The sequence below is a fragment of the Mytilus galloprovincialis genome, chromosome 3, assembly GCF_965363235.1.
Source record: "Mytilus galloprovincialis chromosome 3, xbMytGall1.hap1.1, whole genome shotgun sequence".
NCBI lineage: Eukaryota > Metazoa > Mollusca > Bivalvia > Mytilida > Mytilidae > Mytilus > Mytilus galloprovincialis.
In genome coordinates this window covers 101144641-101171507 of record NC_134840.1, presented here as the reverse complement: position 1 = coordinate 101171507, position 26867 = coordinate 101144641, and the positions used below count along the sequence as shown (strand labels likewise).

The 26867-nt window shown below is 31.2% G+C and overlaps 1 protein-coding gene across 2 annotated transcripts; it reads right to left on the bottom strand.

Annotated features, from left to right (window-relative positions):
* Nucleotides 1-26865, bottom strand: LOC143069551 (pleckstrin homology domain-containing family D member 1-like). Of its 2 annotated transcripts, XM_076244239.1 has the most exons (15): nt 26622-26865; nt 23834-23927; nt 21632-21721; nt 20059-20135; nt 19231-19322; nt 17780-17832; nt 17243-17337; nt 13403-13496; nt 12436-12608; nt 11378-11468; nt 11070-11111; nt 9322-9472; nt 8300-8434; nt 6546-6593; nt 2918-3138 (listed from the first exon to the last, which is right to left on the bottom strand). In XM_076244239.1, exons 1-14 carry the CDS (start codon nt 26795-26797, stop codon nt 6547-6549), a joined length of 1410 nt encoding a protein of 469 aa, XP_076100354.1. In that variant the 5' UTR covers nt 26798-26865; the 3' UTR covers nt 2918-3138; nt 6546. The 2 variants fall into 2 exon arrangements, with proteins under 2 accessions (XP_076100353.1, XP_076100354.1); XM_076244238.1 differs by lacking the exon at nt 6546-6593 and having other exon boundaries at nt 1-3138; nt 26622-26863.
* Nucleotides 26866-26867: the final 2 nt, after the last annotated feature.

Genomic DNA, 26867 nt, shown 5'->3' with positions numbered 1-26867 from the left:
TTTTAAATACATCATAAAATATTAAAATGTAAAATAAAGTGCTTTTTATCACTGAATGGTAAAGATTGGTTGGTAGTAAAAGTGAATATACATTGTTTATTGTATAAAACAATAAAAAAAAACTTCATCAGCAACATTTTATATTGGCAAATTTCCAATGAAGTTATTTACATAAAGTTATTGGCAAATAAAAATAGAAAATGACATCATAGTCATGTCTGGCAAATGTCCAACATACATTATCTAAAAACATTTTAGATAAGATAAGGAAAAAAAGCTTCATCAGCAACATTTTATATTGGCAAATTTCCAATGAAGTTATTTACATAAAGTTATTGGCAAATAAAAATAGAAAATGACATCATAGTCATGTCTGGCAAATTTCCAACATATATTATCAACTACTATTCTATACAAAGAAAGATAACTCCAATTGAAAATTAATTGCTATTGCACAATATTGTGCAATTAGATATTTCTTGCTATTGTGCAATACTGTGCAATTGAAAATTTCTTGCTATTGCACAATACTTGATATGGAATCCTGATTTGGACCAACTTGAAAACTGGGCCCATAATCAAAAATCAAAGTACATATTTAGATAAAGCATATCAAATAAGCCCAAGAATTTAATTTTTGTTAAAATCAAAGTTTAATTTTGGACCCTTTGGACCTTAATGTAGACCAATTTGAAAACTGGACCAAAAATTAAGAATCTACATGCACAGTTAGATTTTGGCATATCAAAGAACCCATTTATTCAATTTGTGATGAAATCAAACAAAGTTTAATTTTGGACCCCCATTTGGACCAACTTGAAAACTAGGCCAATAATTAAAAATCTAAGTACATTTTTAAATTCAGCATATCAAAGAACCCCAAGGATTCAATTTTTGTTGAAATCAAACTAAGTTTAATTTTGGACCCTTTGGACCTTAATGTAGACCAATTTGAAAAAGGGACCAAAAATTAAGAATCTACATACACAGTTAGATTCGGCATATCAAAGAACCCCAATTATTCAATTTTTGATAAAATCAAACAAAGTTTAAATCTGGACCCTTTGGGCCCTTTATTCCTAAACTGTTGGGACCAAAACTCCCAAAATCAATACCAACCTTCCTTTTATGGTCATAAACCTTGTGTTTAAATTTCATAGATTTCTATTTACTTATACTAAAGTTATGGTGCGAAAACCAAAAAAAATGCTTATTTGGGTCCCTTTTTGGCCCCTAATTCCTAAACTGTTGGGACCTAAACTCCTAAAATCAATACCAACCTTCCTTTTGTGGTCATAAACATTGTGTTTAAATTTCATTGATTTCTATTTACTTAAACTAAAGTTATTGTGCGAAAACCAAGAATAATGCTTATTTGGGCCCTTTTTTGGCCCCTAATTCCTAAACTGTTGGAACCAAAACTCCCAAAATCAATCCCAACCTTTCTTTTGTGGTCATAAACCTTATGTCAAAATTTCATAGATTTCTATTTACTTAAACTAAAGTTATAGTGCGAAAACCAAGAAAATGCTTATTTGGGCCCTTTTTGGCCCCTAATTCCTAAAATGTTGGGACTAAAACTCCCAAAATCAATCCCAACCTTCCTTTTGTGGTCATAAACCTTGTGTTAAAATTTCATAGATTTCTATTCACTTTCACTAAAGTTAGAGTGCGAAAACTAAAAGTATTCGGACGACGACGACGACGACGACGACGACGCCGACGACGCCAACGTGATAGCAATATACGACGAAAAATTTTTCAAATTTTGCGGTCGTATAAAAACTTAACACTGTGCAATAAACCGTGAAAATGAGGTCACGGTCAAATAAAACCTGTGCGACTGACATGAAGATCATAAAATATTTCCATACACCAAATATAGTTGACCTATGGCATATAGTATTAGATAAAAAGACCAAAACTCAAAAACTTAACTTTGACCACTGAACCATGAAAATGAGGTCAAGGTCACATGACATCTGCCCGCAAGACATGTACACCTTACAATCGTTCCATACAACAAATATAGTAGACCTATTGCATATAGTATGAGAAAAACAGACCAAAACACAAAAATTTAACTTTGACCACTGAACCATGAAAATGAGGTCACGGTCACATAAAATATGCCCGCTAGACATGTACACCTTACAATCATTCCATACAACAAATATAGTAGACCTTTTGCATATAGTATGAGAAAAACAGACCAAAACACAAAAATTTAACTATAACCACTGAACCATGAAAATGAGGTCAAGGTCAGATGACACCTGCCAGTTGTACATGTACACCTTACAGTCCTTCCATACACTGAATATACTAGCCCTATTGCTTATAGTATCTGAGATATGGACTTGACCACCAAAACTTAACCTTGTTCATTGATCCATGAAATGAGGTCGAGGTCAAGTGAAAACTATCTGACAGACATGAGGACATTCATGATTGCAAGGTACGCATATATCAAATATAGTTATCCTATTACTTATAATAAGAGAGAATTCAACATTGCAAAAAATTTGAACTTTTTTTTCAAGTGGTCACTGAACCATGAAAATGAGGTCAAGGACATTGGACATGTTACTGACGGAAACTCGTAACATGAGGCATCTATGTACAAAGTATAAAGCATCCAGGTCTTCCACCTTCTAAAATATAAAGCTTTTAAGAAGTTAGCTAACACCGCCGCCGCCGCCGCCACCGGATCACTATGTTGAGCTTTCTGCAACAAAAGTTGCAGGCTCGACAAAAACCCAAATTTTAATGTTGATATCATTCTATACACGATCTAGAAAATCGCAACAATAAAACTCTTATTTTTTGTTGATTGTCCAACAATAACAATAAGAATACTCGCAATAATTTCTAAATTTACAGTACTTGCAAGGAAGTATGGTAACCAATAAAAGACTTCTGATATATGTATTTATACATGAGTTTTCTATCATAAATGTTCAGTAAATACAACTTTAGTTTTTATCGAAGCATTAGGACTAATAGATATGCGTGAGTTAGGGTTCATAAGTTCTTGCAGATCTTCATCACTGATTGGTCCTTTCATATAAGTAGTTGCTGCTCGCCTTGGTAATTTCATCTTCACTTGTTCTAAATTGGTTGATCTTATACGTATACCTATAAAATATAATAAAATTGTTTTAAATTATAATATAATTTGTATTATAATTTTGAAACTCTTTTTTTCCACAGTCATCTTTTTTCAAACATAATTTTTCAGTAGAAATTGATTTTAGCCGAGTTAAATTTTGAATGCAGTTATAACAAAAAGTAAATGACTACAAATTCTTGTCAATCAAGTTAAACTCATTCCAAAAACTCTTAGGGTAGAAAAGCTTAATGATTTGAACATTAGGAAAATTTCTTTCATCCATGCCATGTTAACTTAGTCTTGTTTTTGTATCTACATCCATACACAATAATGAATAAGAAGATATATTATATTTATATAACAAACCAGCCATACTTGTACAGAAATGTGACATTTTTCAAAACAAATAAAACAGTTGTGACTGACCAACTCATTTCCAAGGTCACATGTCTTACTGCATACAGAAGAAGTCAGGATACAAAGAATGATACCAGTGCATGTAATGTCTTCATATATTATTTGTAATAGAATAAATAAGGTCTGATGATCTGATCTAGCCTAATACATACTTATAATACAATACTAAATTAGGGTTTAAACAAGTTTACAGGAATATTTAACATGCAAGCATCTTTCCCAGGCAGGTAGTAAACTAACTATAATTATCCTATTTCTACGCATTCAGAACATTCAACTAAATTACATGCATCCATAAGTTAGCTTGATATCTGTAATGAATTCTTGAACTACTAATGAAACCCAGTTGAAATATCCAGCTTGAAGACCAATTGGTGACTGTCAGCTGTTTTCTGCTCTTTGGTCGGTTTGTTGTCTCTTTGACACATTTCCTATTTCCATTCTCAATTTTAGCTTATATTATGGGTAATTTTTACCCCTGAATTGTTATTGAGTACTAAGATTTTTCATTTTTAGTGCTTTACTGATTACTTTTGATTTCTTTAGACATCTAGAGGTCAATATACATTGTAACATTAATCAGGTCATTAGTTTTCTCATTTGAATAGTTTTACATTTGTTAATCCAGGGCCTTTTATAGCAGACTGTACAGTACAGGATTTGCTCATTGTTAAAGGTTGTACACTGACCGATAGTTGTTAATTTTTTTCTATCATGAAAAAACGAAAATACAACCACATATATTGATTATCTGATTGTCTGCATATTTATATTATAAAACATTAATATGTAGGAAACCTGATAATCAGTACATATAAGGATAACAACATGTTGGTATATGAATATGTTTTGCACTAGATCAGCAGGGGTGGATCCAGCCATTTTAAAAGGGGGGGTCCCAACCCAGGACAAAGGGGGGTTCCAACTATATGTCCCCATTCAAATGCATTGATCGGCCAAAAAAAGCGGGGGTACCAACCCCGGAACCCCCCCTGGATCCGCCACTGATCAGGATGCAGAGTTTAAGATTTCGTCTGAAGAAACCCACCTAGACTCATTATTATGAGTCATGACTTCAAACCCAAGGCCAACAGTCTTTGCTCATACTCCAAAATACCGCTTGTTTAAATAAGAAGCAGATAATGAAATTTTCAAGTCTTATGTTTGATAAGGCCCGGAATCAAATCCACAACCCCTCTCACTTAAAACAAGTACACTACCATGAGGACACTGACACATTTTTAAAAATAATTCTTGATCATGTATTATTTATAACACATTCCTAGTAAACACAGCCTCTGCACACAAACTCTAACATTCAAGTCATTTATTCAAATGTCGTTAAAGAGATTGCCTACAGAAATGGTAAACTTCTTTAATAAATTTCTAGCAGATAAAAAGTATTAGTACAATAAACAAAGAGTACAAAATGTCTACATGTTGATTCCACATTTTTAAAAGAAAATACACAAATAAAACTGAAGAAATTATAAAACAGGATGTCAAAACATAAATCTGCTGAATTTTGTACTCTTAAACAATGAAATAATTTGCCATAAACAAAAACATTTACTGTTCAACATTTCATATTTTTGTTTATGGCAAAGACTAGAACAAAAGGGGAATATCAGTCAGTAACAGAATTCTGATGATGCTTATAGAATGTGTGTTTGTGTGAAAGGGACACCCCATGGAAATTTAACATTTAAGTTTTGGATTGTACATCTAAAATCCAAGGAACATATACATTTTGGGTCCCCCTTGCCCTTTTTTGACAAAAATTATCTGTAACAGTTAAAAATTCTAAATTATGAGACTATTCTTTATAAATTTAAAGTATATCAGCATTGGCGGATCCAGGGGGGGGTGTTCCTGGGGTTGCAACCCCCCCTTTTGCTTGGCCGACCAATGCATTTGAATGGGGACATACAGTTGGAACCCCCCCTTTGTCCTGGGTTGGGACACCCCCCCCCTCTTTTTAAAATGGCTGGATCCGCCCCTGATCAGCAGTAAATATTGTGTTTTCTTCAATAAAAGAATTAGTTTCCTTATACATGTACTATGCTCCTAAAAAACCTGCAGTTGATATTTTCTATTAATTTTTGCATGCCTATTAGTTTTTATTTACTAAAGCAATAGCATTTTGTTTTCACTTATTAATGAAATTTTACTTGAAAGCTTATTTTATTTACTACTGAAATTGTATAATAATGCAATAAAGGCATACAAGCTTAATATGGTTACTGAATAAGTAAATAAATTTGATTACTGGTAACAATGGCTATGATAGCCTATGATGATTTCTGTTACTGACTGACAGACATAAATACAGGGAACAAGTCTCTTCATATGCTTTCACCAACCAACATTATAAAATAATAAAAAAAAATTTAATTTGAAAACTTCAATCATGCATGATGGAAAAGATGATTAACTGCGATACATGTGCATAAGATTAATGGCAATTTTGATTGATTTTTGGCACTTATTTTTCCTTAAAGGGATAAACTTGAACCTTAAATACTGTCAAAAATGAATGGAAAGTTGACAATAAAACAGCAGTTAAATAATTAAACCTTTCAGAGAACTAAAGGGTCTGCTTAACAACAATGCGTATCAAAAGTTGATTTTTTCATTGCAGATTATAATATTTGATCAAAGAAATTCAGTTCATTCTCTAAGTAGTATAGAACCTTATTATTAAACAGAATGACAATTGTACTAAATTTAAATTAATGTCAATATAACTAGCCAAGTTTCAGGTGTATCCACAAACAATTAATTAACGGTCTTACCAGGTACCCAAATTTCAACTACTATTATCCCAAGTCCAAGAAAAGAAGAATTATTATGAATATCAATTAGAAACTAATATTTGTAATTCCACATGTACTTTAATATTCACGAACAATATGGCGACTGAAAAAAATGAATAAAAATCAACGCTTTATTCCAACATGTTTTAAACTACCTGTTTACCAATGTTAGTTGGTGAGTATGAAGTGTTAGAACTTACATCAAAAAGCTGTGCTCATACTACTAAACAAATCTTGTGCTCTCATCCCTGTAGATTTATATACAAATGATAAAAAAAAAATACTATCCACAAAAAGCTTAAGACGTCAACTATAAATAATGATAGTTTTCTCGTGTTTATATTTTAAAGAGAATCTATAAAGGAAGGAAGGAAGTTTGGTAGTGAGTTTCAAAATACTGAGGGATATTGTTTTTGCCGATTATTCTCTATAGTTGATATTTTGGCTCCCCATTATTCTCAATTCTATATAAATTGGTCTATATTACACTATTTTTTATTTTATTGATATTTTGGCACCCCATTATTCTCAATTCTATATAAATTGGTCTATATTACACTATTTTTTATTTTATTGATATTTTGGCACCCCATTATTCTCAATTCTATATAAATTGGTCTATATTACACTATTTTTTATTTTATTGATATTTTGGCACCCCGTTATTCTCAATTCTATATATATTGGTCTATAATACACTATTTTTTATTTTATTTTACCCTCATTTTTTATCTTTTGCCCATGATTCTCTACTTTATAAACCCATCTAGGTTCCAATATAGATTAATATACTGTGGTTTCATTTTTATTCGTTTGATACCAATTTTTATGGATTTTGTGGATACAGCTGAACGACAAAATTATATGTATGATGAAAAACAAATTTTCTTTAGGCTTGTATGCAGTGTGCATAACCACTAAATCAAATATCCATGAAAATGTAAGTTTTCCTTAATCCACAAAAATTGGTACCCACAAAAATTAATGAATCTACAGTATAGGATATATTTTCCGCAATTAATCAACATGAAAGCATATATATGAGCTTTTAAAATTTTATAAATTAGAATTTAAAAAATTGCAGGAATTATTTTTCTTGATTATCTAGGATTTAACTAGGTTAAGCAGGATGGAGCTTCAGTATTGATTGAAATTTTGAAAAGCAAAATGTTGTAATGTTTCAAATAAAAATAAAAACTTGGGAAGCTTGAAATAAGGAAAACAAGATGGCTGACATGGCTATTAAAACATCTTTTAATAAGGTTGCTAATGTCATATAAAACAAAATTCTACATAATGTTAATTTTATGTGAAAGGCATTGTGCTAATAATAACACTTATTGGCTGACACAGATAATTTTAAACATCCTAACATGAGTCAAAATGCATTCAGATTCCTGAACAACACATAACTAGCCATGCTATTACCTGATTATATCGGAAGGCCTTATCAAATTTATGAACCAGAATAAATTAATGTTCTACAAAAAGTAAATGTGATACAAAAAAATATCATATAATATGAATATCATTTAAAAAAGAAGCGTAACACAGATAAACAAACCTATCTAAAAAATACCGACTTTTTAACTATAAAAATATTTTCCGAAATAAGATGTTTGAATATTAAATGAACTGTCAGTTAAAAGCAAAATACAAATTTGCTAACTTGCTTTTGTACCTTGTCATAATTAATAAGGCAATGTTCCCCTAAAATCTTCAATTTGTTGAAGGCGGTCATTATATGGTAGATATAGAAGAAGAAAGGTAAACAAACATTGAATTTTGTAAGTGTGACCTCACTTTATAAAGACAAATATTTGCTTTTTTTGTTGAATCACATAAATTTTTATTAAATTAAACTATATCTATTATACTGAAAACTGTTAATTCACTCTTGCAGTAAAAGACAACATTTAAAGCTTAATTAACACAATTACTGGTGTTAACTTACTATTAGATTTTCGTCTATCTAATTTCATTGTTTTAACTCGTCTGGCTATTGTTTTCCTGGCGTGTATAGAATTCTTAACTATCACAGGTTTATCTGAGTCAATGGCTGCTTCTGTTGCTAAGTCTTCAAAGAAACCTAAAATAGGAAAATATACAACTTTTTACCACAAAGAGATACTGTAAAACAATTTTATATTTATTTAACAAGCAATTTATTTTCGCAACTTTACCAAGAAGAAAAATATCGCGAATATGTAAAACTTGGATCTTTCTTATTTAACTTTATCAAGCAAATGTTAAGGTGGTATCTAACACTACAGGAAGATAACTCTGTAAAATCAGCTAAACGTTTTAATTACGTTGTGTTGTTAAAGGGATATTAAGCTTCTCAATGATCAAAATGAGTGTTTGTCAAACTGCTATATAACCAGTGTCATTTTTCTGATAAAACGGTTGGTTCAAATTTTTAAAATTTTTTATATTTTTGTAAAAGGGTCAAAGTAAATACTTTGTCAAAATTTTATGAAAATTAAACGAGCCAAATTGATTTTAGTGTAAGTGTTGGGTACCACCTTAAAATCGCAAAATTAAATTGCAGTTAAAAGGACTGGTAAGGGCATAAAGTATCCGTGAAAATAAGGTGGTTTACAGCACATTTTTAACCATAAACATACATGAGTTAACCAATTTTCTTTCAATTCATTTAAAATACTGGGGAAATCACAATTTCGTTCTTCTGCTTTAAAAGGGTATTTACTCCTCCCTTTTCCTGTTATCAAGTTGGATAAATGTATTTCAATAAAATAATGAACTTAATGTTGGTTATTTTTCTTAACTAGTTTTAAGTTGATGATAAAACTCTTAGTCTATAAAAATTGAGATTCATCTCACTATTCTCAAAAAATATATCAATTGATATAACAAGTTGTTTTTAAAGGCTTAACCACTTGTTGTATTTTGCTGATGTTTATATAATTTTCCCAGCCAAAACACATATTGAACCTAAGTGAAATGTAAACTAACGTTTAAGATGTTTGACATTCGTCTTCATTTCTTCTTTGATTTCATGGTTTATATTAGGTGTCTGTAAGGACACTGCTGTATCTAGTCTATCTAATGATATATTAGCGTCTCGTAACTTCTTCTCTGCTGCCATTCTTGCCACAATTTCCTCCTACAATAAGAACACACATAATGGTTTACATATCTGTTAAACTCTAAATTTAACAATACAGTTTATACATTATTTGTAGCAATTGACTTTAAAATTCTAATATATATTAAACTATACAATCAATTTTAAAATATTGAAGAGATAAGAACACACATTACTTAGAAAATTTTCTTAAGACATAAATCAGTGGCGGATCCAGAACTTTTCACTAGGGGGGACCACTGACTGATCAAATTTTTCCCACCAAAGAGGGGTCTGGCCAATGTCAATGTTGGCAATTGTTTCACCATAGGTGATAATGGTAACGTTTTCTTCTGTTGCTCAGTCCATATCGATAACTTCATACTTGCCAAGTGACATGATATTCGCTTTTTCAACGATTTACACGCATGGATTTTGTCACATGGCGTGTACACGCTTGTCACCACTTTACACGCTATTGCACGCTTTTTCGTTCTTTTCGTTTTTTGGTCGTTAGTGATATCGCTATTCTCAGGTTTTTTCCTTATTAGGCGATAAATCCTGAAAATTTCGAAGTAATTGTTTGGCTGCCATTGTTTGTTTTTCTATACGCACAGCAAAAGGTAAGTAGTTTGTGATTAGTTTTAACGATTTTGAGACTTTCTTTTAAATTCATTTTATTGGGGAAATGTACACAGAAATAGGTCACTTTCAGGGTCTGTATTGTCGTCTAAACCGCTGATTGTTAAGCCAAAATGATGTGTACGTACCAAGATTCAAGATTTATAAATCATATTTTGGAGTTCTCGAGTGATGAATTGTGCATTTTATGTTGCAATGATATAAACAATACACATGAGAGGGGAAATACAATTTAGCTATTTGAATAAGCATTCAACATGTTTATTAAATGGAAATCAAGTTATAAAACATTTTTCTTTTTCAATTTCAGTTTCAAATCTAGCCAAAAGATTTCCACGAACCATGGGATGAAAATATCGCAGAACTGTTGGATCAGCTCTCATAGCGCCAGCTATCTTCTGATAAACTTACCAGTTTTGACCAGGCAATAGCAATGGGAGCAATGACAGAGATAATAGATGAGCTAATTAAGTTGAGCCAAATATCAATTCTTACTGAGAGAGAGCACTTTCAATTATAAAGAAATTCACACTGAATTCTGATCAGAACTTGACAATGTTACATTGATATTGTGTGCTGTTACAATGTATCAAATAAATTTAACAAAACTTGAAACTGGCAGTTGTTTTCAATATGTGCCTATATATAGCTAGTGGTGTTTCTTTAAAAGCAACATAACAGACCACTGTAGGATATAATAAAAGTTTACAGAAGAAAATACATGTATGTTGTTCTTTTATAATAACACTTTTGTATAATGTGATATAATGAACATTACCACATTCATATTAAAAAGTCTGCATCTATGTCACGCGTTTTCACACGCTTTTTGACATGTCATGTCATGTCATGACATGATTTCCTATTGTCAGAGGTTGGCAAGTATGGTTAACTTGGATATGTACGATGGCTCGTTTTGAAGCTGAGACATTTTCACATAAGTAGTTTAATTATATGGGCCTAGAAGAGCTATTAAAGGGAAATAATTAATTACTTTTAATTCTGCCTCAGTCATTTCTTTCTGTGTTCTCAAATCCTAAAAAAGAAAAAAGTTTGAATGATTTATCACTCTTAAAGTTTAAGAATTCATACCTTTTAAGTTACATACAAAGTTCAACAATCTTGATAATATTTTCAAAAACATACACCAAAATATTGTGATTGGATTACGAATTCTATAAGGGAGATGTATCTCATTTTGAAAAATTGAATTTCTAGAACAATGTTGACAGACATACTTATTATAGACTCTTCCTAAGAATTGTATATTTCTTAGTTGCCAAAAATGTATAAATAGCATACCCTAATAGTTTCCTTCAACTCAGTGGCCTGATCACATATAGATTTTTTCTCTTCTTCAAGTTGCTGTATGATAGACTCATTTTCATGCAACCTAAAATAAAGGGCAACAACTCATTATTGCAAGGTATATTTTGCTCTTCTATTTTATCTGTTAAGTTAAAGGGAGATAACTTCTTAACCTAAAATGTATGGGAGATAACTCATTGTAGTGTACTAACAAGAAAACAAATGCATCTATTGGAAAATAATACATTAATAAAATATAAGAATGTGTCTGAGAACACAAATGCTCAAACTTTGCAATTATAAATAGTTAAAAAGGGACATTACTCTAGAACAGAAAGTGACTCAATGCCAATTTGCCAAAATTGGAACTGTCTGCTAGTTTTAGTTCTTAGCATTGTGTATGAGTTTCATAAAATTTGAATGAGGAAAACTTAAGTAAAAGAAATATAATGGAATTTTACATCCTTAATGAGCTTATAACATTAACAAGCTGTCATAATTTGTTTATCAAAAGTAAAATCAGTGAAACATAACATTATATCCTGTTTGTACTAAACAACAAATTTTATTTTAACAACATTCTAACTAAATAATTAGGAAAATGATGTATTTTTTACAATATACTAACTGTATAATAAGGAAGTTGATGTATTTTTAACAATGTACTAAACTATATAATAAGGAAATTGATGTGTCAATTTCAACAGTCTGGTTTTAAAATGCATTTAAGCGGTTTCATTTCAGTTCTTTCAAAATACATTAACCCTGTTACCTTTTCTGCTTTTTAGTTTTCAAATACTGCCTGCCACAGATAATATAAATGTTCATGAATATGCCACCAAAGTTAAGTTCAAATCAGTGTTTGTGTTAGATTTTTATTTTGCATTAAAAAAAAAGCAAATCACCAAAAAAAAATATAGTCTTTTTTTTTTTTTTTTTTTTTTTACATGGAAATAACACATGACTTGGTTAATTTGGTGTATTTTTAAAAAAAAAGTTTTGCACCAAAAACACATAATTTTGTGTTAATGCAACCACTATTTAATACCTACTTGTCTACAGCGACAGATTTATCATTTAACAAAACTTGTGTGTCATCCTCTATCTGTTTCAATGCCAGTTTTAATTCCTCTCTAGTCTGAGACAAATCTTCAAATTCTCTATTTATAAGATTTTCTTTATCCTGTAGTTGCGTTAACACTCTGTCTTTGTCTTTGGCTAAACTCTGAATATTTATTGTACAATGGTTATTTATTGTTAATATATAGGTATGTAAAAGTCTAATTTTTTAACTTGTGTGTTGTATACTGTTGTCTGTCTATTTGATAGTTTTTGCTATGTACAGATCATCGGGTTTTTTTCACATTGATATTGTAAAATATCAGCCGCGAGCCACAATGTGAACCTTTTTGGCGAGTGAGCGTAGCGAACAAGCTAAACTGTTCCACATTGTGTCGAGCTGCTGATATTTTAAAATATCTATACGAAGAAACCCCGATTATCTTTTTATCGTTCTATTACTGGTCGTTTCTTTCTCCCTAAGACAGTTTTACACTTGACAAAAGCAAGCTTGATAACGTCTCCTCTCGCATTGTGACGTCATTGATAACTTCTCCTCTCACATTGTGACGTTGCTGATAATGCCTGGTCTCGTTTTGAAGTCTTGATACGAGAATTACGGAGCAACAGAGCAGGGTGATATAGGCGGAGGGAAGGACGATAAGGTTCGTTACCGACTTGAGTTTGAATATATATATCATTGTTATCTTTTGCCTCTTTATGGTAAATCAAAGCTGATTTTATTTCAAATATTAAATTCAATTATTCACCAAAAAATGTTTATCCAAATGCTGTAGCTATGTAAATTAAGATATAGCCATACTGAGAATATATCTAAAATGATCATAACATTTTGGGCTTTAAATCAAAGGACCAACGTCACTGAGAGTCATTAGGTTTAATCCGGTCTTGTAGAAATTATATTTGTCAACTGTCAAGATGAACTATAAAATTTGCTACCTTTAACATTGTATCTTTTTCCTGTAATGTTTGTGACAATTCTGCACTGTCAGCTTCTAGTGTCTTCATACTTTCTATGGTATTATCTAACTCACTGTAATAGATATATGTTCATTCATTAAGGCTATTTCATTAATGATCTGATATTCTCAGACTCACCTGCCTCTTTATTTAATTTCCTATGTTGTCATTTTAAAGAAAACCTGGAAACAGTTAAAATCAAAGAGCTGAATAGCTCTGGGGGGAAAGACGGCCCTTGTTTCTGTATTATTTTTTAATCTATTTTTTTTTTGGGGGGGGGGGGGATGAAAAAGAGAACAGGTTGACAATATTGAAATCAATTGTTCTTTAATGTAATTTCCTTTCCTTAGTTTAGAATTCAATTTGGACCAATGGAAGAGATCTGCATCTTCTAAATCTAAACATTCAATTAAAGTTGATAGTTAATTATCTAAAATTCAACTGAATTCTGTCATTTAACAACAACTACAATTTTTTGAAATCTTAATTGTGTACCACTGAACTGCAGGTTAGGGCGATTTTTCCATTTTTTTGTGACAGTACTCTAAGATTTTTATTTTTTTTCTCAAGAAAGTTAGGACTGAAAAATCTATTCAGTTTTAAATTTCCAATAATTAAGTTCCCAGTTACAACTATCATCACAGGGATACAGGTACTAATAAAAACAATATGATTGGTGTAAACTGTGTGAAGCTTGTTTCCAGATCCTACATTTTGAAATATTTGTAAATTTCATGAATAAATAGGTTTAAACTACAAAATGCAACATTTTTGATTTAATTATTTTTTACCATTACAATGATTATGTTGGTAAACAAATTTAGTTTTAATGGAAGACTACTAATCATATACTAATTGTCACATTTTAAGTGTTCAGATACATTAACTTTTATTTTAGTAGATAATTACCAGGGTTTAAGCTAGGATTTTGAGGGCTTTAGTCACTTTTGCGCGCTATTAAAATCAACCTTATTTTGTGTAAAAGCAAGGGGCCAATGATGTATATTACTAGCTTCATCTTTTGACTTTGTCAGATTTTAAGGGATTGAGGCACCAGCATGATTGGCAGTTATTGTATGATTTGACTGTATTGGCCATTATTATGAAAGATTCTGACATGGAATCCAGAAATTTAGTTCACAATTTCTCTTCAGTTTGTTCCAGGGGTCATTCCTGATCAACAAAAGTTGGATTCTATTTTTTTTAAACAAGGAATCACAGCAGAAATTAACTTGCAATGATTATTTCACTGCATAATCATTATCCATATAAAAGGTCTAAATCGATATTTGGAATCATTTCTTTCAAGTTGGAAATGTGTAAAATCCTTTTTGGAACTATAATAATGACTGAAAGTAGGTTGTAAACAAATCAACAATAGATCACGTTTACTACTTTCAGTTTTAAAATGAAACGAAAACGGAAAGTGACACGTGGATAATAAATTCAAAACGAGTCCGGATTCATCAGGAAATTATCATTTTTTGATTTAAATTCCTTTAGTAAGAGATATTTGTCTCTCTCGTTTAATGATTCTAAATTAAATGATTTCGTATTTTACGTTTTTTTAAAGTCTATAAATAGTCAAAGGAATACTTTCACTCATGCGTAGAACACAATACAGAAAGCACCTGTTTAACTCGTGAAAGTTTTGAATAAACACATTAAAGTTCTTTATTTTAAATGGAAATTGTCGAAAGTTTTTTGATGAAAATTTAAATCAAATATGACGAAAATGCCTTCGAATGACGAATCTACGACAAATGAACTTCAGATCGTTGGAAAAATATTGAAATTCAAATGCGAACTGACCGGGTTGTTACATTTTTGATTAATTGACTAAACTAAACTCCTAGCTGGTTGTTGAAATGACTTGCCGACTGACTGGTTTTCCTGGGGAAATAATTATGATGGTTATTCAATTATGGGGTTTAATAATAATTAACGGATTAGTGACCCATCCGATGGCGATAAGCGGATTAGTTGTAATCACAACTTGTAACACCTGTTAAAAATGTTAATTACCTGGAGGTCATAAACTTGTCAAAAACATGAAGACAGGTAGATTTATAGTTTTTATTGCGAATTTTTTTTACACTTTCAAAATTAAAGTGACGAAATTGATTTGAAATACTTTCGTCAATGAGAAAACCCTTTCGTAAAATACGAAAGTGACGAGCGCTAGCAAAATCACTGATTACTCATCAATTGAGGTGCTCCTGAATTGGAGGAAGATTCTCAAAACAGAATTTTACAGAAAAAAAATGAAAAAAATCGTTTCTCTCCCCAATCTCATGTATACCCACGGACTTTTGTTTACTTTGAAAGTTGTTGACCTACTAATTAAAGTATTGCATGTTGATGTTTGAATCATCTACAGCAAACAAAATTATGTTTCAATTTAACAAATACCAATTTTTAATTATTGCACGATCTCTGAGAATGATTTAAATAACCAGTGAAGGATGTCCTTGAGTCTGTGTAGTGTGGCATTCCAACAATGACATCACTTTAAAATATAATGTAGGTTGGATATATTTAGAATATCTTGTCATACTGATTTTTCTGGATTGTAAAAGAAACGTAAATAATGTAAAGGAGAGCTCAAGATACGATAATTTCATGAGAAACAGAAGGGAAATGCGTAAAAAAGTGTTCTATTCATTTGTGGGTCTCTTTTTCATTAATCTCATAAAGATTTGTTGGGAGGTTTCCCCACTATAAAAACAAAATGAATGATGTGAGGGGATGTCACTCTGGTCAACCCCATAGGGGATTGACGGCTTGAAGCCTTCTTTCCCCAAAAATCTTTCCATTCACTCCAATACTTAAAGTTAGTTGAGTACTAGCATTTATGATTTATTAATAGAACTCATTTTCTTAGATTTGACAACATTAAGAACAAGATGTTGATATCAAAGGCCAATTCTTTATTACAGTAACATACTTTTGTATCATATAAAAATTACCTTCTTTCACCTTAGATGTTGTTGATAAATAATACACTATTAAATATTAAATAAATAATGATAATTGAGCGTTGTTCTTGGAAGTGTAAAACAATTAAATAGGCCATTAGTTCTTAGTGCTTCATATTTAGAATTGATTGTATTTTTAATTATTTCATATCGGTTAAGAATAAGCTTCTCCTATTGGATAAAAAGAGGCCACGTGACATTCATTATTATTCAGTAATACATTCAATCGGTCATTAACAGAACAAAACGGACAAGAAAACCGGTCGTTAACGAACTTTTGACATGATAATGACTGGTGGGGCGTGGTTTCCGTTTGATAATGACCGTTGGGGCGTGGTTTCTCTGTAAATGACCGGTCGGGCATGGCGTCTCAGTTTAGGGAGAAGTCCCTTTTATAAAACATTTTCCTGTTTTCAATATTATATTTAAGTTGTTGAATTGTTAACTATATGTTTTCGTTAATTATAAAATTATAAAGAACTTGATTAAGTATTTATATACTGAAAAATAGCACTAAAAGAATGGCAGTATTACTACGACTGGTATTCACTCTTGCCATAGAAATTGTATAACTACTCCAGTTTGCTTTAGGCATTTTGAATTTCTGAGAATTTACCAAAACATGGTTTCTCAATGAAATAAACACAATAGTTCTTGAAAAACTGGTCATTACCGTGATACACGGACTGCCCGTAGGACAGTGGTATTAACTGCGACAGAAATAATGACCTCGCCTCCGGCTCAGTCATTATCACTATCTCAGCCAATACCACTGTCCTGTGGGCAGTCCATATATCATGATAATGACCAGTTTTTCAAGAACTATTATATAATTACTCACTCTTTCATTTGTTCATAATCTTTCATCAATTCTTCATGATACTGTTCTAGTTTTGCTTTCTCTTTTGCCAATTCACTATTTATTTGTTCTAATTCCTGTTAAAAGACATAAATAAATTGTAATTATTTTTTGTTTCAGAAGCACGATGAAATATTATAGGGAGTTGCAATCTTTCTTATAAGTACAAGTATAAAATGTTATAAATTTGTTTTAACAAAATGAACCAACAGAAATGGATGCTGATACTCTCTCAAAGAAGCCAATATGCCACCATTATAGGTAGTCGTCAAAAGTCATATACAACCAAATTTAAGGGACATAACTATCCATCAACCAATTGCCTTGTCCATAAAATCAGAAACATATTTTATAGTGGAACCAGTCGTTTTTAAATATTTTGCAGAAGAAAAAATAAAGACACTACAGACCCAACAGTGTGTTATCTGTAGACTTTGTTTTGCTAATATATATAAAGAATTCATTATCTTCATGTTCTACGGGTCTAGCCAACAATTTTCTTCATGTTTAATAAAATACCTCAGTTCTCTGTTTTTCATCAGATAAAGCTGAAATCTCTGACTGTAGTTTATCTGGAAGGAAAGAAATATGCATAATTACATGCAAGTTTAAAATAATATTCCCAACACTTACCAGCATAACATAATCACCAATGATGGTTTCATTGGACAGGTTATGGTATGACTACACATGCAGTAATGATCCAATGAAATAGAAGGTTATAACTAATTTATCAATGTAACTTCAATGATGATTGGACAGAAAGATTGAACATTCCAAGCAGCATTTTAGCTCTGTCAAGGTTGTCACAGATAAATGTTCTCTTCGTCATGCTTGTAAAATTCTCCTGTTTATAAACTAAGTTCCATTATTTTGTATATATTTTAAAAATATTGCATCAAACTCATTTACTATGGATGGCTGTCACTTTTTTGAGTGCAGTGAAAATGTGAACAAAATTCCAAAATTTCCTCTATAATTTGAATATCCAATTTTCTAAATGCCTTCCCTATTTAGGCGTAATACCACCAAATCATAGTACGTCACATCTTGTTGGAATTTGGTCGGAAAATTTTTCTCTCTTGATTTTGACAGTTGTAGGTAATTAATCTTACATTTCATTGCAGTAAAACATTTCTGTGTTATAAACATATATTTTTGGTATTCAAAGCACCTTTATTTTTTTAATTTGTGGTTTTTATTTCTTCCTTTTGAAACAAAGATAAATTATGCACATTTTTTTCAAAAGTGCAAATTAAGAAATACTAATAGGGGAAATTATTTGTGGTATTACACCTGTACCATGTAAGTGTTACTGAATGAGATTAAACATGATACTTTATATTTAATTTTTGAAGTCATTTTGATATTTGATCTTGACCTACCAAAATACACGTTTTTGTTTTGCCATTTGCAATCCCTGTACTTGACTTACCAAAATACACATGTTTTTGTTTTGCCATTTGTAATCCCTGATCCTCACTTACCAAAATACACCTGTTTCTGTTTTACCATTTGTAATTTCTTATCTTCACCTACCAAAATACACCTGTTTTTGTTTTGCCAATTGTAATCCCTGACCTTCACCTACCAAAATACCTGTTTTTGTTTTGCCATTTGTAATCCTTGACCTTTTCTTACTAAAATACATCTTTTTTTGTTTTGCCATTTGTAATCCCTGATCTTGACCTACCAAAATACACCTGTTTTTGTTTGACCTTTGTAATCCCTGATCTTGACTTACCAAAATACACCTGTTTTTGTTTTGCCATTTGTAATCCCTGAACTTGACTTACCAAAATAGATCTGTTTTTGTTTTGCCATTTGTAATCCCTGATCTTGACCTACCAAAATACACCTGTTTTTGTTTTGCCATTTGTAATCCCTGACCTTGACCAGGTTAACTTACCAAAATACACTTGTTTTCGTTTTGCCATTTGTAATCCCTGACCTTGACCATGTTGACTTACCAAAATACACCTGTTTTTGTTTTGCCATTTGTAATCCCTGATCTTCTAACTGTTTGATCATATTATCCATTAATTGAGCATTTTTCCAGGTTCTGTAATACAATACACATTTCATTTTAATTTTATGATCATCATATCTATATGATTTATTATTCCTACATTCTAATAAATCTATTTCAAATCAAATAACACATATATGAAAGTTTATAGTAGGAATCTGAGAACAGTTTTTTTACCACAGAAAATAAAATAGTACTGTAGAAAATAGAATTAAATCTTTACAAAACAAAAAAGATTTATTTATCAGTCTTTTCATTTATTTTTTTGAAAATCCTACTGAAGTAAAATTATATAAGTATAAAAAAGAAGATGTGGTATGATAGCCAATGAGACAACTGTCCACAAGAGACCAAAATGACACAGAAATAACAACTATAGGTCACCATACGGCCTTCAACAATGAGCAAAGCCCATACCACATAAGGTAAGGGTATGGTTAGATCAAGTGGTTGTTCTCAAGGGAAGGGTAGTAAGTTAAACAGGTAAGAGTAACCAACTGTGGATTAATTATTTCCAGTTAAAACTAATTTTCATGGATTCAGGAAAATTAGCAATTTTATGGATATTTGATTACCTAGTTATGCAATATATGCATACATCTCTTTACAAAATCAGTACTTGGTGGAACATGTAAATTCATGGTTTACCTATATCAATGAAATCCATGAATACATACATGTCTATACAAAATTTGTTATAGTGGTTAAAAATCATATTTAAAGTGACAATCTCTGTTTACAAAAAGGTTTGAATTATTTAAAGTCTTACATTTTCTGTGCTTTTTCTAAATGTTCCAACACTTTAGTTCTATCATAATTACTTTCTGTACCTAACAAGTAGGTCATCTGTAAAATATACAAAATAGGTCATCTGTAAAATATATACAAAATAGTTTAAAACAATATATATTTATGTGAATCGTCACTTCCTAGTCAAATACCCATACCGGTATATCTATTTTACATGGGAGATAATCCATGTTAAATACAGACTGATCAAAAACCTGGAGCCTGCATTTCCATATTGTCATCTGTCTGTCTGACGGTCATACTTGTTTTTTCTTTAACAGGTTTAATGTTTTTTTTTAAATAAATTAAGTTTTCAACTATCTCTTTTGAATTAATTCCTTATTTTGTTATTAAGAAGCTATATAACAGCTAATCATACATTGAAACATTTTGCAAATGGTTAAAAACTGTACTGTAAGTAACTGCTGTACATTATTGCTGTTTACAGTTTATCTCTACCTGTAATAATATTAAAGATAATAACCAAAAGCTGCAAAATTTTCTTCAAATTACCAATTCCGGGGTAGCAACCCAACACTGATTGAACTGAAAATTTTAGGGCAGATATATCTTGACCTAATGAACAATATTATCCTATCAGATTTGCTCTGAATGCTTTTGTTTCAGAGATATGAGCCAAAAACTGCATTTTACCCTGTGTACTATTTTTAGCAATGTCTACCATCTTGGTTCGCTGGCTTGCTCATCGGACACATTTTTTAAACTAGATACCCTAATGTTGATTGTCGACAAGTTCGGTTAAATTTGTCTCAGTAGTTGCAGAGGAGAAGATTTTTATAAAAGATTACAAAAAATTGTTAAAAATTGACTATAAAAGACAATAACTCTATAATGGGTCAACTGACCATTTTGACTTATTTGTAAATCTTACTTTGCTGTACATTATTGCTGTTTACAATTTATCTCTATCTGTAATAATATTCAAGATAATAACCAACAACATCATACCAATATACGACCAAAAAATTTTTTCAATTTTTGCGGTCGTATAAAAACGACAAATTTCCTTAAAATATTTAAAATTACCAATTGAGGGGCAGCAACCCAACAACTGGTTGTCCGATTCATCTGAAAATTTCAGGGTAGATAGATCTTGACTTGATAAACAATTTTACCTCAATGTCAGATTTGCTCTAAATGCTTTGGTTTAAGAGATATAAGCCAGAATCTACATTTTACCCCTATGTTTCTATTTTTAGCAATGACAGCCATCTTGGTTGGTTGGCCAGGTCACCGGACACATTTTTAACTAGATACCCCAATGATGATTGTGGTTAAGTTTGGTTAATTTGGACCAGTAGTTTTAGAGTAGAAGATTTTTGTAAAAGTTTACGACGCCAAGTGATAAGAAAAGCTCACGCAGCCCTTTGGGACAGGTGAGCTAAAAACTAACAATTCCAAACAGCTGTTTTAAACAGAGTTGGAAATAACAAACCTCAAAGTCATAGACAAGTGATTATTATAGATGAACTATATTTGAACTTAAGACTGTTTGGCTACAAGGCACCCTCTAAATATTAAATAATACTAACATTAAGTTCAGTACTCAAGATTGTGAAAGCTGAATATTGTGTTTCTTCATCATGGATAGTAATAATAGATTCTCCCAAAGGAATGAATCCCTGAAACAAAATAAAATCATTTTATTACACTTTATATATTAGTAACAATGGCCTCATGAGCACAACACATATGTTTTTTCCAACTGTAAAGTAAAACTTTAACTTTAAACCTTACTCTTAGTCTTACTGTCTCTAGATGAGCTATTGCCTAATGATAAAAGTGATACAAGAAACCAGAAAAAGTATTATCCTACAAATATAAATGATCCACAGTAACCTTTTTTTTCTAGAATTTTGAAACTGACATTATGGTAAATGTATGTTAAAATTGTGATCATGATTTAAAGCAACTTTACTCATTCTAATTTTGGTACATTAGTTGTGTTACTCAGTAAAGGTGTAATACCACCAAATCACGGTACGTCACATCCAGTTGTATACGAAAATAGGTCGAAAAAAATATTCCCTTGAATTTGACAGTTGTAGGTAATTAATCCTACATTTTATTGCAGTAAAAGATTTCTGTGTCATAAACATATGTCTTGGGTATTTCAAAGCACCATTATTTTTTTATTTGGGATTTCTATAGAATATTTTGTAATCTTGAGGTTACCTGGTGACTAAACCTTGTACACAGATAAAGTAAGGGGAGAAATTTGATTGGTTACTTCCAGTGATGGTTATTTTCTTATATGCAATAAAATGTTATGTGATTTTTTTCTATAGTACTGGACAAGATAAAACTTTACTCATGCCAAGTATTTATTTATTTGAAACAAAGATAAATTGTACATATTTTTTTGAAAAGTGCAAATTTAGCAAAGACTAATAGGGGAAAATCAATGGTGGTAATACACCTAAACAGAAAACAGAGATCTCGTCTTCATGGTGTCTTAATAAACTTTTATAAAATATTTGCAAGGTATTCATTGGTCAATGGTATTGCTACATGAGTTTAAGTATTTTAAGATGTGTTAAATTAGACCATTGGTTTTCCCGTTTGAATGGTTTTACACTAGTAATTTTGGGGCCCTTTATAGCTTGTTGTTCGGTGTGAGCCAAGGCTCCGTGTTGAAGGCTGTACATTGACCTATAATGGTTCACTTTTATAAATTGTTATTTGGATGGAGAGTTGTCTCATTGGCACTCATACCACATCTTCCTATATCTATCTAAAGCTAGAGATGAAGAAGAGAATCAGCTAGGCATTGCTTGATGGTTACTGGGTATGATTGAATCATTCTTAAATGTCCTAAAAGATTTTGAAATTTTGATCAAAAATGAAAAGTGACACGAAGCTTCTAAAGTCTACCTTATTCCCTATGCAGGCTTTAATTTTTTATTGGGTTGCTGTTTCATGAGGGATTTTCACATAAACATATCTGGCCAAATAAAAATATATGTGTGGTTCCATTCTAAAAAAAATAGGGTCGGTAGGTCGGCAAATTTTATTAATTTTTTTCTAAATTTTATTTTAGATTGTCAAAATCCAAAAAAATCGTGTGATTACCGAAATTGTTTCCGGTATTACACACGTCAATACCAGAAGTCTTTTTTTAAAAGTGTTTGGTTGCAAAATAAAGACAGTCATTTATGTTTTTCATAAATTTTGTTGCATTTTGACAACTAATTGTTATGAATTCTTGCGATTTAACAATAACAATTTCTGATGGAAATTCTGATGACAGAAATCTACGAATTTTATATTATTTTAATTTACAATCCTCAAAATTTTATCGTTTGAAATTTATTTTTCAGAAATGTTCTAGGGTTGGGGGTTTAAACTAGGGGCGGTCGGGTTACTGGAACCACACATATATTTTTATTTGGCCTGACATCTTCCTATATCTACTGACTGCAATAATTCTTTTTAGAATAAATCAGAATGTTGGTGTTCTCTTTTGAATTATTACTCATATTTTCATGACAAGACTTTTATAGCTAACTATAAGGCATGGATAAATTGCCCATTGTTGAAGGCCATATGGTGACCTTTAGTTGTTTACATGCTGAATGTTTGATGTTTGGTGAATTGTTGTCTCAATGGCAATTATACCACATCTCCTTATTTTCTTATTCTTTTCATTTAAAATGTGTCCATACAAATCTCTTCATTTGCTTTATTTAACATTTCTTTTTTACTTCCTTGTTCAGTAATCAATTGATACATGCCTTAGGATGAATACTGAGGCATTTTCTTTTTTCCATATCTTTTCTTTCTTGTTCGGTATAATAAAACAGGTAGCCATCTTTCACAACAAAAAATCTGAAATACAAAAAAGATATAAAAGTTGACAATTGTGGTTTAAATTTAAATTTCATTTTCTTGCCTCACATAATAAATTAGCTCAAAGATTTTTTTTTGTATTAAATTTTAGTGTAATTTTTGCAAAACATACAACAAACAAAAAGAGACAGAAAACAACATATATCATTATTTCTCATCCTATTTTTGCAACAACTTTGGATTAAATTATTTTTGTGGGTACCAAGTTTCTTGGATTAAGGAAAACTTGCATGTTCATAGATATTTACTTTTTTGGTTATGGCAAAGTCTGCATACAAGTTAGCCTATAGGAGATTTGTCATTTGTACCCAGATAAGAAAATGTGATTAGACAGTTCAGGATAAAACAAATAATATTTCCATAGTAGGAGATTAATATAAAATAGATGATGTGGTACATGTATGATTGCCAATGAGACAACTCTCTAATGCCTTCTTGAAGTGTGCAGACATACATGATTTTGGAATACTTCTTAGTTCTTACCAACTGCAAGTATCCAGCTACATGTAATTATATAAGTATATGATGCAATGTCATGACATAATAAAAACATGTACATGTACAGTGGTCTCGCTAGCCCAATATAGAAGGGCGCCGCGCCCTGGGTGCCCTCAGCTGCGCACTGGGTGCCTTCATCCGCGCCCTTATGCCCTGACGTCTTTTTCCAAAATTATCTTGTGCCGTTTTGGTAAAATTTTGTTTCATCGATTTCTGATCTCAAAGTTAATTACATATATCACCTGTGTGATTGCCCCCAGGTTAATCATGTCATTACAATCAATTACAATGATAAAGACTTCAAAGGTGTTTTAATAACTAGGTAATTTAATTAGGACAATGTATCTTTTTGTCATACTTTTGATGAATGTGTCACGTGTGTTTAGCTTGGGTCGGCATTTTCGATCTCCAAGTCACAATGGAAGAGCGTATATAAATGAAGACTTTCATGACTTTAGAATTGAATTTAAGTCATCAAAATAAAACTATGCCTTTACAGAAATGCCTTCCATCTCTACTTGTTAGCGACAAGCACAGTTTTTAATTAACCCAAACGTGGTGGAAATTGATTTTGGAGTTACTTCCCCTGTTTTAGCTTATTACAAATTTGTGCTCTAAAATTATTATCTAGTACCAAAAAAAGGAATAAATTACCAATTGAATATATAATAACATAATAATGTTACCTTAAAGATATTAACTGTCTTTGAACATATTAAACAAGAATGTGTCCCCAGTACACGAATGCCCCACTCGCACTATCATTTTCTATGTTCAGTGGACCGTGAAATTGGAGTAAACCCTCTAATTTGGCATTAAAATTTAAAAGATCATATCATAGGGAACATGTATACTAAGTTTGTAGTCGATTGGACTTCAACTTCATCAAAAACTACCTCGACCAAAAACTTTAACCTGAAGTGGGACAGACGGACGAACGGATGAATGGACGAACGAACGAACAGACGGACAGACGCACAGACCAGAAAACATAATGCCCCTCTACTATCGTAGGTGGGACATAAAAATATATATTGCAATTTCTACTTGATAATTATACTTTTAGCAATCCATGTTCTAAACATTGCTAAATTAGTAATGCTCTCCGTTTCAGACATAACCGACCTTGCAAGGGCTGTATAGCCAGTCAAGGTCGTTAAAACTTCCATTTGTTGTTCAGATCATATGATGTATTCAAAGCTATAATTCCTATATAGATAAAAAAAAAAATAAAAAAAAAACACATACTAGTATTCTTTGATAATGGGTAGAGTGAAGTTGAACTGTAAAAACATAATATGTTGATGAAGATGTACTATATCAATCATAACTACACAAACAATGAAATAAAGACTATAGTTGAAAAGCATCTTTATTTAAAAAAAAAACATATACAGTACAAAAAAAAGAGATTCGTTAACTCGTGATACACACAGAAACGTAGACAAAAAAATGAGCAGTGCCTTTTCTTATCATAAAAAGTGCCCTGCCCTCCACTGGCACCCTGCCCCTTTTTATTTCTAGCTAGAGCACTGATGTAGCTTTCATACTTCTTTACTTTATCTGATTTTGTACATACAACTTTATAAGGTAATGAGGTATTGTTTGCCAAAAAAAATACACCAATCTCTTGGGTTTTTTTTATGAATGTCAGAGTTTCAGGGGTTGACACTACTTCAGTTGGCATAAACAATATCATCAAAAATCAGTTATTATTGCAATTTAAAAACATCCATCAGCATTGTGACTAATAAATTTGTGTGTGAATTGGAATTGGCATATTAGCAACCACTGTTTTTTTAGCTATTAACTTGAATATTTTTCTTTAAAAATGTTAAATTCAAACAAGAAGTGCCATTGGTTTATAAATTAGGGAAATATTTTTAAAAATGTTTTACGAAAATGAAACGGATAACTCACAAAAAGTTTATGAAATAAAGAAATATTTGACATAATAAACCCAATATGATATACATTGTACAGTATCAAGGATATTATAAAAATGTAAACATACAAATATTACATGCACCAATTAATCTCAGTTAATTTGTTCATACCATTATTGACATGATTGATATATTGTCCTATATCGAATTACATGCATGTACATAAATATCCCCTTAGGCTAAAAATAACACATATCTGATAACGGAAGGTTTAATACACTATTATCACCTTTTAGACCATTTATTTGATGGATGTCCAAATGGCTTTTTATAAAGATATCCACTATATTGAGAAACGTTCGACCAGTCCAAAACCGCAGACGATCGATTGTTGGTCATGTTTTTTGGTCTATTGTCATCATAACTTCCTTGTTCAGAATGAAAACATCCTGTCAAACAACCCATTCCACAGGTACTCGGCCTTTTTTACTTCATTCTTCCTTGAGCTACCGGCAACGGGTAATTATCTCCCCCT

Bases quoted from the DNA above. Each gene is read 5' to 3' on its own strand.
- LOC143069551 (XM_076244238.1), bottom strand. From the start codon at position 26,797: ATGGGTTGTTTGACAGGATGTTTTCATTCTGAACAAGGAAGTTATGAT. The intron at 23,928-26,621 runs GTGATAATAGTG...TTTGTATTTCAG, and splicing joins TCAAATAAATGGTCTAAAAG to ATTTTTTGTTGTGAAAGATG. The intron at 9,473-11,069 runs GTAATTAATTAT...TTCTTATTGTAG, and splicing joins TGACTGAGGCAGAATTAAAA to GAGGAAATTGTGGCAAGAAT.